The sequence below is a fragment of the Peromyscus maniculatus genome, chromosome 1, assembly GCF_049852395.1.
Source record: "Peromyscus maniculatus bairdii isolate BWxNUB_F1_BW_parent chromosome 1, HU_Pman_BW_mat_3.1, whole genome shotgun sequence".
Lineage (NCBI taxonomy): Eukaryota > Metazoa > Chordata > Mammalia > Rodentia > Cricetidae > Peromyscus > Peromyscus maniculatus.
The window spans coordinates 163,684,684-163,697,764 of record NC_134852.1 but is presented as its reverse complement, the minus strand read 5'-3'; the positions used below and the strand labels follow the sequence as shown (position 1 = coordinate 163,697,764).

Genomic DNA, 13,081 nt, shown 5'->3' with positions numbered 1-13,081 from the left:
TAATCACAGAAATACTTTATTTTTAAACAAACAGCATGTATAGTTCTTGAGACTTTATTGCAGGTCACTTGTTTCTATGTACTAATGAATAAAATTGATATGATGAAACACCCATGCCAACACAGAGATTCTGAACACAGGGACCAAATGGTTAACTATTGTTGTTAACCATTAGGGAACAAGAAAATGTTACTCCTTTGTTCTATCACAATCCCCTGAAACATTATTTTAGTTTTCCAAGAAATAACTGTGGTTCTTTGGCCACTCTTTGCAGGTCTGAGCTTTGGATGATGCCAAGATCATGAAAATCAAGACTGAGTCACTGAACATACCCATTCAACACATTACTGGTATTCACTTTTTAAACTTTTTAGGAAAATTTTAGGAAGTTTCCACATTTTAGGAAACTTAAGCATTGCTGCCTTGTGATGGTTGGATTTTCTTCATTATCATGAAGATGGACTCTCTGCTGTAGATTTGCAATTTTTTATTCTTAAGAAATTTATTGTTTCTCATATGCAGGGTTACAAAGTGACTTTGATTCCATGTTGGATCCATTATTTGAGTTATGAGACAGGAAAATCACATTCTAGAATAAAGAAAATATGTGGTTTCAGATTACAAATGAATATATATATATATACATATATATATACACATATGTATGTGTGTATACATTTAGGAAGGTAGATAGATACATAGACACATGTAGATACATGATAGAGTTTCATTCAGTGTTGTACATAGAATTTATAGCTGTTCCAAGATGAGAATAACACCTCATTATGTTATGCACATATTTGATGTATATCATCTAATCTTCATTCTACCCTCTAGCTAAGGATCTGGTTAGAGCAAACCTCTCTGGTTCAGTTACTGAAGACATGCACTCTGAGAGCTGGCTGAGAAGGGTTATACATGATTATTATACATCATTGCCTTAGTATCTTTGATGTAAGAAAAATTCAAGTGTGCAATTGGTCTTTACCAAGTCAAGGATTTTAATGAGACTAGTCTCTGTAGGAGAAAGTATTCCTACTTAGAAGGGAGGCATCGGCCCCAGCAAACAACATAATCCCAGGAGACAAATTTAACTTCTTAGAACCTCAGTTCCTTTGTCTGCAAAAGGGAGGGAAAGAACCAGGTGATGTGATAGTGTCACCTGTTTTTATGTCCAGATAATCCACATCAGCTACACAGTTACCTTATACCCCTTCACCTACTGTCCTACATTCCTGTCCAAACCACCTGATGTTCCCATCATGGTGACTGATTATTCTATCTACATTGATGGCAGCATAGATCAGCACATCCTAGAGGAACACAGGACAAGATTCTTGGAGGACTGTAGCATACTCACCCGAGAGAAGTCAGAGTGATCCTGTTGCCACCACAACATGGTAGTGAGCACACCCATACCAAGTTCTAACACACTGCAGATCAGCATCAACAAGAGTGCTCCCTAAATTCAGGAGAAGAGAGGTTGGAGTGACTCAGTCAGCTAAAGCCCACATGCCTTGGTGGGAAGTGACTGTAGAGATGAAACCATCTCCACTATCAGAGAGTGAAGGAAAGGACACCATGAAGAAGTGAAATGGATTCCCCAAATCTAGGCTTAAATTCATGCCTGGTCTCCTTGAGGAGAAGTGGGTGAAAATGACAAACTAAGTCAACAAAGTCATTTCAAGCCACTGCTTCTCACCTGTCTTGGGCAGGGATCCCTGACTACCCTGTTCACATCAATGAGGGAGAAGAGAGGAGAAGTGACTGCCAGGACAGTTAGCAGCTCCTGCTCTTGACTCTCTTAGTGGGAGGCTGGGCAAGTCTCTGCTTCTCTGGCTTCTGGCTGCCCACTTATCATATATGTGTAATATTTCCTCCACAGAGACTTGTGAGGGCTAGTGAGGTTCTGACTGTGTCAGCTTTTTGTAAAAGTCATCACCGACAGATCTTTCTTCTTTGGGATGTGTTTCTTTGGCTTTTCTTGCGATGGTAAAAGGCAGAAAAACAATCCAATTTCTATAGTTTGTAACATCACAAATCAGCTCAAAGAAGGGCCTAGGTTAAGAACACACAGTCCATGACTTCTGTCTTCATGAAGGCTGCTTGATAGGAAGGAAGATGAATGTCATACTGTAAACTCTTCATTTGTGCACACACAGGCAGAGAGGAGATAGAGAATGCCTCCATCACCTAGACACTGTCCCAGCAAATACACTCAACTCACTCTGACTTACAATGTGAAACTATCCCAACATGCTCTCATGCTTTGTGGTCCATGCATATTCCTCCTCAATGCTTCAGGTTTCTAAAGTCAGGCTTAGTTATTTCAGATGGTAATTTACTCCCATTGTTCTGTATCTAACTTGAATATACCTTTTCTTATTGTGGTTTCTTAATAAGGAAGACTTACTGAGTCCAACTCTGCAAGGAACTGAGAAAGTCTGAGGTTGACCAGACATGACTATCTGGCCACTTTCCAGATGTGCTTTTTCTTACTTTTATTCTCATAAGGGAATAAATATTCTGCAGTATCTTCACTGTTGTCTTTCCAGGTTTTCATTCTATGTGTTGGAGGCCAAATGTATGTCCTTGGATGTTCTGATAGAAGGTATATTATTACTATTAGTCATATTGCATTACTTCCTTCTAATAAAATGGAATGGGTCAAAGTTCTTAGTTTGAGCTGTCATAATTTATGCTTCTAAAGTTGAAACTTTTTTTCAATTCTTAAAAAGCTCTAATAACAATCTTTATGGTTTCACCACCTACATTATTTGGCAATTTTCCCACAACTTCTTGCTATTACCATGTAAACCCTTACTCTAGACCTTTAATTCCAGGCTCTTCTCTACCTTTACTTTATTCAGCCCCGACTTTCCCCTAAGATCTCAAACCAGACAGAGTGAAAGATTTTCAAAGATAGGAAAAAGATCACTATTTTGCAAAAACTAAAAACTTTCAATGCAGTCTTTAGAAATACTTACAGTCAAAACAGCCTTGGGGGTAGAGCAGTCATTGTCGACTTCGAAGGGATGATGGTAGTAATGATATTGAGTTGGTTTAGGTGGCTTGCTCTCCTTACACTGCTCTGAGGCAGGATGCAAACCAGCCAGGCTGACAGAGAGGATAATGATGCCGATGAAAGCAAATAAAACACTCAGGATGTTCATAGTCAGGCTGCCATCCACCTGAAATGAGCAACAGGTTACATGTATACCTCTTAGCAAGATGTTGTACCACTTCTCTTTATTTGTCTTCATTAGCAGCTCAGAGATTAATAATTTTTTCCCTATTCTCCCTAAGTCGTAATTGTGATCACTAGAAAGAGGAGAGGCCCTGGTTTTCCATCCTTATGTTCCCTATGCTCCATTTCCTAGATAATATTTGCTCAGACCACTTTACCCAACCTCTACCACATGTATCTGGCCCAAAGAATGTTTAGAAACACACAAACCCAAAGCGTAAATGGCAGTTGGGTAGGCAAACAGGATTTCAATGAAGAGAAAGAATATATTCCACTGGAAAATCTTTACCCATGACTTTTAATGGAACCCCATAACAAAAAAACTGGAAAATTCTCAAGACAGTGTGAGCAAAGGAGGTGGCACAGACACCACCTGTGTTTCCTGCCCCTCCACATTCTCAGTGCTGTGGTTTGGATTTCTTGTGGCCTGAGACCCATGTATTAAAGAACTAGTCCCCAAGTAAATGTTACTGTGAGATGTTTGAATCTCTAGGAAGTGCCAAGCCTCACCTCCTGATCAGTGGTCGGTCATCAGAGAAGAGCCTGCAAAGGGGGTATATCAGAAACGGTACCTTCATTTTAATCTCTCTTTTCTTCCTTGCTGCCATGTGGCACACACCTTTGCTCTCTTAGCATGAGACACTCACTCCCTATCTCCAAACTCAGAACAAATGGATCTACCAAAAGCATGCACTATTGAACCTCCAAATTGTGAGCCCAAACAAAGCATTCCTCTTTTGGATTTGAGTTATCCCAAGAGTTGAACTTGGACACACCTAATACCAGCTAATATACTCAGAATAACATACTCTGATTGCACCCCACACATTGATGCATTAACCACACAGAAAAGGCAGGTAAAGCAGTTCATTCCTGAATACTACCTCAGAAGCTCATATGACCAACGGTGAGTGTGGGGACTTTGTTCTCAGTGTCTTTGGAAGTCTGGAAAGACTTATTATGATTGGCTATAACCAGGGCCGTGTGGGGGTGGATGTAGATAGAAATCTAGACATGTGACTAAGGATATTGTCATTTGTGGAGAAAGTGTGAGACAGAATGAAATAGATTTGGAATTAGTTGTTGGTAAATTGAGGCCACAGTGCCAGAGTTCCACCGTCTTTCATTGTTCTTGAGTACTCAGTTCCAGTGTTCACTTTGGATCTCATCTCTACAACTTTCATAGTGTCAGCAAAATAAACAAACTTTTCTCAATAGTGGCTTCCTTTCTTCCTCAACTTACAGAAAATGAAAATTGAGCTAAGACCTCTCTGAAAGCTGTGGTTACAGGTAAGTATTTCCAGGGTGTACCCAGATAACTTGCACTGGAGTGTGATTTAATTTCAGGATATTTATTTTAAACTGATTGTGTAAATCACTCATGATTTGGTGTTTTTGAGTGCTACTTTCCACAAATAGTGACTAAAGTCAAACTCTTGGACTCCTCTAACAATTGTTACAGTCAGGATGCTGATTGTATGTATGTTCTTAGAACAAACTAGGTTTATTCTAGCTGACATTCTTCTTTAGTTTCCATACATAGGATGAAAAGAACATTCTCCAGCATAGGTTAAATGTCTTTCAGAAGCCTTATTCTACTTAGAGACTACCTATATCCTCCATTGCTTTTAGATGTGGTATTTTACCACAGCAGCAGAAAAGTAAGTAGTACCCTGTGTATTTGAGAAACTGGTTTAATCAGATCTTAACAACTAAATCCCCAAGATGTTGCATTACATGGCATTCTCTTCTATGACTTCCTGAATCAACTCCTTGAGGAATGTGAGTTGAGTGATGACTAAGTGAATCTTTACATATCTCAAAAACTCCTTCCTATAGTCCATCTTTCTCCCTTCAATGACTTCAGTTTTCCCCTGGAAAAAGTTAAAAGTCATTAAAGTTAAATTATTAGCCAAAAACCATAACTACTAAGATTTTCTGAATTCAAATATTCTGTTCAAAAATGCATACTCAATCCCAGCAAAAGCATTATCTTTATGGAGATATGAATGAGAGATGATTCTCACATGAACATTTTATCTGGGATTTTTCATAGATTTTAACTGGTGAGATTATACAGTATAGCCACAACAAATACAACTCTTTAACAACAAGGACATCAGCTTCATTACTAAAGAGTAAAATTTGAAATCTCTTATGTTAGATTTTTCATTGCTATGACAAAATGTCTCATATAAACAACTTAAGCACCAAAATATATTTTGCTCACAGTTTCAGAATCTCAGCCCATCATTGTGGTGTTGGTGTGGCAGACAGAACAAATCACAGCATGGTAGTCATGATTGCCATGGAGGTCATGGAAGCAGAGTGAGAAGATATCTATGCTAAGCACATTTCAACATCTCCTGTTTATTCCATCTGGGTATTTATGCTAAGGGATGATACTATCACATTTTGGAAATAGAACAGCCTCAGAGGTATGCTTTATTAATCTCCTAGGTGCTACTCAATCAGGTCAAGTTGATGATCAAGATTAATTATCAGGGCCTGTTGCCTACACAATTGGATCATAAGAAAGCAAGAGTTTTACATGAGATTCCTTGGCACTGGTCTTGGGCATAAGGCACACTATAATTTTGGTTACTATGACAGGAAGAATATGTTCTATGCAGGAATATGAAGAACCCAGAATTAGCTCGTGAAGAAAAGAAGTAATTATTGTAGAGCTTAGTTTGTAACTTCAACGTGGAAAGCCTGGCCATGAAGGATCTGGATTTCATCACCATTGGTTCAGGTTGTGACTCTTGTACTCACCAAAGACTTTGTTGACTTTGTCTTCGTGATAACTGACAGAATTCCAGAGATGATAAACTGCTCAGACAAGAGAAAAACATTATCACATCAATTTCCATGTACAAAGTGACTACAGTGTTACTCTCTGGGTTTTACGACAAACTTACGTGGAAAATCCTCAAAGAAAAAATGACCAATGCTAAACTTGTGTTCCCAGAGGAGTCTCTTTGCCCATGTACTATTCAGAAAACACCAGAAAAGGTAGATTAGAGCAGAAATCTATCCCATTAAAATTGGTAAAAACTTTAAGAGGTAATAGAAAAAATATTTTGATAATTGGAAAGGAAAATTTCAGAATCAGATGCTTTTAGATCTTGAGGCATTGGTCTATGGGGAGAGAGAATGGAAAATAGCTATGGGATTTTTGTCCCTTCTTTCATTAAAAGAGCTATGCCACTCTGTATAAACCATGCAAACTTCTCTCAGTAAATCTCATTTGAACATGTTGAAGTATCTTTTTTAACATGCAGTTTTCAATGTGCTAGTATTTTAGTGAGGAGTTTTGCAGCTATCATCCTTTAGAATGTTGGCCCACTATCCATTTCCCGTCACGCTTTTGGCTGGCATTACACCATTATCCTAGTGTCAAGGCAAGGCTGGTGTCCTAAAATGAGTTTGGGAGAGTACATCTTTCTTTCAGATTTTTGCGATAGTTTGAGATCAACTTGCACTAGTTTTGTTGTTGTTTTTGTTTTGAATAAGGTAAGATATTAACAATCACAGAAGAAAAGAAATAGAACTTTCAGTGGCTGGTCCGAGAGACTAAGCGAAATGCGAACAAAAGGAAGCATAAGGTTGGATGGTGAGAAACCCTTAACATGATTTAGAAAATCAAGAAATAGAAACGTTTTTTAAATAAAAAAAGTAGAAACTTTGTGCTTTCTATTCTCTAAAGTTAAGTAGCTTATCCATATAAATGAATGCTGAGTCTTTATCTCTGTGATGCTAGGGTCTGTGCATTCTATGCATGTGTTCAACTGCTGAGCTACACCCACAGCCTCACATGCAGAGACTTTCAATATAACTCTTTTATTTATTAAAAAATAAATAAAACTAACATTTACAAGTGCCTCTTTTAATGCAAGGGATGCTAGTGATATGGAAAGAGTACAATATGGAGAGGAGGAAAAAATAAGATAACAGCCTTGACCTAAGAATCACTCCATCAGCCCCATGATCAGGGTTAAGTCAACAGTGGAATGTTGTAAATAGTATGCACCCTTCATAGAACCAGACAGTATGGCATATCACTGCTGTCACCTGAACAGTCACCATTCTGTGCTCATTAAAGATTAAGAAGATATCAGACAAATTCAAACTTAGAAATATTTCACAAAAATCTTGACCAGCACAACTCAGAAACTGTCAAAGTCACCAAGGATAGTGAAATCCTAAGAAGATCCAAATGAGGAAGTCTAGTGGAGACTCTGGAACAACTAGTGGAATGCAGTGTCTTTGAATAGAACCTGGGACAGAGGACATTCATGAAAAACTGGTGGAATCAGACATTGTATTGACTTGAGATGACTAAAGCAAAAATCATCAGCACAACAGAAGGAAAGGTGGAGCTGTGGATGCATCAAAGAATGAAATGTAGGAAAGGAGAAAAAAATCAGCTGCAGTAAGGAGATGGGAAGCCTAGGGGACAGGAAACCTCACTTGTGCTTGAGACTCATCTCAAGAGCTGTTCTCTGAGACAAGGATCTTCATGTTCTCCTGACCCCAGGCATGGAGCAGTCTCTAAAGAATTTCTAGTCTATCACCTCAAGTGCCTCCAACAGAGCCAGATCCTAAAAATGATTCTTCCTGCAGGGTAGTCCACTGGGTGTCACTGCACTATACAGAAAGCTCAAGACCATGTGGATTCCACTTCCTGGACATTTCTGTAAACCTATGGGGCTATTATACTCATCATAGCTCAATAGGGTGAGATGAAACAGTGATTTCACAAAAATGGTTATTTGAAGTAGATGAATAAAATCTTCAGAATGATGTAACCTCTGCTACAATACACCAAGACTTTCTGTGGGTGACATACAGAAGAACAAAATCTACCATTGACCTCTTTCTCAAAGTAGACAGAAATTGAGATAGGTGACCTCTCCTTCCTCTGTTCTCCCCAGCTGGCTCCCCACAAACTCTACTTACAAACAAGGCTCCTACAAATGGATAGCCAGATTTTAACAGGACAGAAAACACTTGGTTAAAGGGTGGGATTGTGGAAACAGTTGCCAAAATGATGCCGAGACTCAACACCATCACACCACACATGATCTGGATTGCCTGTTGAAAGAAGAGAGATGTGAGATCATAAACAGTGGTGACAAGAGAGACCTTTCTACTCCTCCCATGGTGCTCATGTATTGTCACCTTCTACAATGTCACTGTTAGCACTATAAAAGCTCTGGGTTGAAAGAGAGGAAAGTTCTTCTGGAGGAGATGTGGTTCTGGCACAGCCTCAGGCCACCTTCAGGTATTTTTGTCCATGACCCCCTGGCCATGCTCAAGACCCTTCCTAGCATCTCCTGGCTGGGGCTGAGCTTTGAGTCCCCAGTTAACTAGTCTCCTGCTCCCTCTACTGGGAAGAGGAGTGATCTGAAAGTCCTTCCACCCTGAGCACATTCTGGAGGAAACCTCTTCCTCATCACCCAGAGCCCATAGAACACATCATACAGCCAGACTATCTGCCCAGCTCCACAGAGGCTTCAGGTGTCCATTCTGGGGGTCCCTAGCCTCTCTACTAAAAGGGCAAGTTTGTCTTCCTGACGTCCTCCTTTCCCTCACAGACTCACAGCCCTTATAATTTTGGATAAGCAATTTTTAAAGTTTTGTTATATGTACTTCAAAGGAATCCAGGTGATGGTATGCCCAAGGCAAGGCCATCGGTTCCATTAAGTTCTGAAACTGGGTGACACAGAGGCCCATGAAGATAGTGTTAGGACAGACAACACTGAAAAACAGCACAAAATATATGTTCTTTCTCATATCTTCCCTTTACCCAATAACGTCCCTTCAGTTGGTTGGGATGAGCACATAGGGGCAAATGAATGGTGTTTTGTGCCATCTCTTCTTTCTAAAGAGGAGAAGGGTATTCTACACTCAGTGATCACCGATAATGTATCTACAGATTATTTTTATAAATAAAATACTAGCAAGTACTCTCCAAAAATGAAAACAAAAAATGATTTAAATAACAAAATCTCAGTGACTCATTTTTGCAATTAGGGGAAATACTTGTCAATTTTAGGAAAGTCTTAGAGATAAGCAGCTTGCCAAAGGCTTTCCACTGGTCTACAGACCACTCTGTGATAACTTTGTCAAAACCAAAGGCTTTCCATACCCCAAATCTATTTCTAGTCTTAAGACACAGTGTCTCCTCTCTCCGCTCTCCACCCACCCTAGAGTGTTCTGAGTTGGATTTACCGCAATCACTTTGATCTCCGCCTTTAGATGTTTCTTCAGGCTGTCTTGCCTCTGCTGGGCAGGATGGGGCTTGTCAGTTTGGGGAAAGTTGACTCCATTTGGTGAAATCACTGTGACAGTCTCATTGGTCACAACTTGTGGGATCATGATGGAGCTTCCACAGCTGGAAGAGAAAATGCACTGAGCTCTTTAAAAGAACTGTGATCATTGTAGGAGTTTTATTGTTTTACTTTGCTTGTTTGGTTGGTTGATTGGTTTTGTTTTATGTTTGGTTGTTTGCTTTTATTTGCCTATTAATTTGAGAGAGAGAGGGAGAGAGAGAAAGAGATCGAGAGAGTATGAAGTTTAATGGGAAGGGAGGACCAGAATATATTGCATGAATTTTCAATAAAAAATTAAATACTTTACTCTGAATACAAAAGAAAAATCCAACTAACCAACAAAACAAAACAAAACAAAAAACCCAACAAACCATGCTCCCAGGTTCTGCTGCCACCTCCCAGACTGTGCATCTCTCTGGATTCTACGACCTGTCCTCTGTCAGAAGAAGCTGGTGGTACAGAGAAATGAAAAACCACTATACCTTGGGTTCCTGAGGTCTTTCCTCATAGTATTAGACACGGGCCACTGATTTTTTTTAGGTAATAAACACATCATACAAAGGGACAGCATGAACCCCCAGAGGTTCCTGTGTTCATACCTAAGTGTTCACACAAAATTTGCAAAATGTAGCTCTAGCTCTTTCCTCAATTCTACCTAGTTCAAGCGCATTTTCTTTATTCAATGACTTTCACCTTCAGGTTACTCTGCTCATCATGAGATATTAAAATTCAACCTTCAATGTTTTATAATTTGTGCTAAATAGTACTCAAAATACTTAATCCCATTTGTGTATTTTGTGAGTCTAAAAGAACCACTTTTAGAATTAGCACTTCATATTTTATCATATTTTCGAAGAAGTGATCTTGCAGTATTTTCAATCCTCAAAACAATCCTTTCTGTCAATGAACAAAATCATAATCAGTAAGAAAAATCCAGAGTCAAAGTTTTGATGTACATGTGGAAGTAATTCATGTTTGTATGGTGACATAAAATCAATGTTAAACAAATATTTAAAGTTCTTATTATTAATCAGTTGCCTACACACAGTTGGGTGCTGGACCCCAGCTGTCTCTGACTCTGTTTCCTCTCCCATTTTTCTCATCTGTCAATGGCATCCTGTGTCTGATTCTCTTTAGTGTGAAGAAGCAGCTGGTTGCAGTGGTGTGGGGTCCTGAAGTCATAATAACCTGAGGTTCAAGGTTAGAACAGTGTCCTTGTTAACTGGAAGGACCAAGTTACCTGTGGAATTGGTTTCTAAGCTCAGCTTGGTGTTGTGGGATATTTTGATCACACTCTGACCCTCCCAAGACTGCCCAATAAAGTTATACTTTGAATCAGGGGGCAGAGCCAGTGACTAGCTGACTGGAATTGGCCATAGAGAAGCCAAGAATTTGGATAGTGAAGATGTACAGGGAGCAAAGAGTAGCAAATGGAGTTTGAGCTTCCTCTTAGTACTGGGACAAGAAAAAAGACATGACTCTTATGGTGTTTCTGGCCAAAAAGCAAGGTCAGCTAGTTCTACTTAGCCTCTCTGAGCTAGCAGGCTTTCAGGCCAGCCTTTGATTTCTGTGTCTTATTGACAAATACAATGATAGAGACTTAAATCAAACTTACATACCGCGGCTGCAGCAGAGCCGGGGCCATGCGACCAGAAGCCCTGCCAGGCCATGACCTGAGTAGCCAACAGGGTGATGACTGAGGGGCTGCTGGGGGTGGCAGATGATAATTAAAATATCTGTAGATTCATGTGTAGCCACTAAGCCGACAGAAAAACACCAGCTTGGCTCTCTTTTCTCTGTGCCATTCTCAGCCTTTAGGCTGCCCAGTTAGTGAATGACCTGAGAGCCTTTTTAGGTACAAGAATTATGCTCCCATTAATTACATAGTCTTAGGGCAGTGACCAGCAAGATCATACGGCTTGAAACAGCAGGGACAGAGGTAAGTCAGATGTCCCGTCCCTTTGCCCATTTAGTTCTGAGGTGCCCCAGAGTCATTCCATCTCTTTCATAAGCATCAACAATTTCCCCTAAAGAGGACCCAGAAAGAGAGTGCTGCACAGGAGAAAGCCTCTTCAGGGTTGCCTACCTGAGCCTGTGTGCCTCCCTGTCTGCCCCCGCAGGGCTCTCAGGATTCCCAAGAGCTTTTAGTGCTGGGTTCTCTCAGTCTGATCCTTGGTTCTTACTCGTGAAGTTCTGCCTCTCCCCAGTCCTTCCTCTTTCAGTGTTAACTACCGCACAGGATGTGATGCTTACAGACTGTGGCCGTGCGAATGTAGCTGCACTTCCTATTTCTGAAATTCCCCAGAACTTCAGAAAAATCACCAATCTAAACAGCGCTGGAAGTGTGTGGGGTGGTGAGCTCCAACCCCACCAGCTCCAGGTCATGTCCAAGTCCACGTTCTTGAACCTTAGTTGTCTAAGAGTTAAAGAGAGAAGAACAACAAGCCAGGGAAACCCATGAGATGAGAGAAAGTGTCTTGGAAAGGGCTGTCTTGCTTCTATGTAGTATTTAATGAACAGTATTGATTACTAATGGTATTTCCAGTCATAGTAATATTGATGAATAAAACATTTCACAATATACAATAAAGTATAATGATAATAGTAATCATGACCTTAGGCTTTGAGGGAATATTTAATAATATATAATCAATTGCAATAATTGAACATATTACAATACTTTTGGTACTTTTTAATATATATATACACATGTATATATACATATATATATATATATATACATGTATATATAAATTCCTCAGCCTCTGAAAAAGCTACATGCAACCTTGCAGTACTCATTGATTGCTACCCACTTTAGAGCTCTTCTAATTTTCATCTTCTAACTTACTTCTAGACCACTGGACTTCTCTGACTGTGGAGGTGCCCAGGGAATAACTGGACACTACTAGGAAAGTAACCTATCAGGAGAGGAGCAAGTGGGAAAATTTCAACACACCATGAATGACTTCAACAATCCCACACTCAGGATGCTGTCATGAAGACAGATGTCCTTGTGGCTTTCAGGCACCATTCAGAAGCTGACTTTGACAATAATTAATTGTACAGGGAACTAGAGCCAGATGCAGCAACTTTACAGCCACATTCTGGAAACTTCCAGAAAGAACCCAGGGATCCAGCATGAGCTGTCACTGTCACATCGGAAGGTTGTGGATCCTGCAGTACCTGCAGGATCTCTTCTGATGAAGTCTTGCTTCAATTCTAAAGAAGACTGGGAGACTGGATTCTCTAAGAAATTCCTAGAAAGGGGCTTTCTGACCTGGTGTTTGTCCTCCTTTCCCAGGATGCCTGTGGCCACTGTCCTTTACCTATCATGCCCTGTGCCCTCCTCACTGTCCCAGGACCCAGTGCATTACTGAGATACAGCTACTTTTCTAAGCCTCTTGGGGGCAACAACACCCACTTTTGTTTGCAGGAGAATTTGCTAATAAACTGGTTAAATCTGTCTACTCAAGATTCCCTCTCCAGTCTGTCTTTC

The 13,081-nt window shown here is 40.0% G+C and overlaps 1 protein-coding gene across 1 annotated transcript; it reads right to left on the bottom strand.

Annotated features, from left to right (window-relative positions):
• On the bottom strand, positions 1-11,809 carry LOC102918168 (membrane-spanning 4-domains subfamily A member 6B). The gene is made up of 7 exons (XM_042261144.2): positions 11,672-11,809; positions 9,485-9,647; positions 8,210-8,344; positions 6,023-6,079; positions 2,988-3,191; positions 1,361-1,462; positions 1-589 (listed from the first exon to the last, which is right to left on the bottom strand). Exons 2-7 carry the CDS (start codon positions 9,629-9,631, stop codon positions 503-505), a joined length of 732 nt encoding a protein of 243 aa, XP_042117078.1. The 5' UTR covers positions 9,632-9,647; positions 11,672-11,809; the 3' UTR covers positions 1-502.
• Positions 11,810-13,081: the final 1,272 nt, after the last annotated feature.

What these genes read in the sequence shown, in the direction of transcription:
- LOC102918168 (XM_042261144.2), bottom strand. Translation starts at nt 9,631, where the DNA reads ATGATCCCACAAGTTGTGACCAATGAGACTGTCACAGTGATTTCACCA. An exon ending in CAAAGTCAACAAAGTCTTTG is followed by an intron (nt 3,192 to 6,022) that starts GTGAGTACAAGA and finishes TGCTCATTTCAG; the next exon opens with GTGGATGGCAGCCTGACTAT. An exon ending in ATCACTCTGACTTCTCTCGG is followed by an intron (nt 590 to 1,360) that starts GTGAGTATGCTA and finishes TCTTTATTCTAG; the next exon opens with AATGTGATTTTCCTGTCTCA.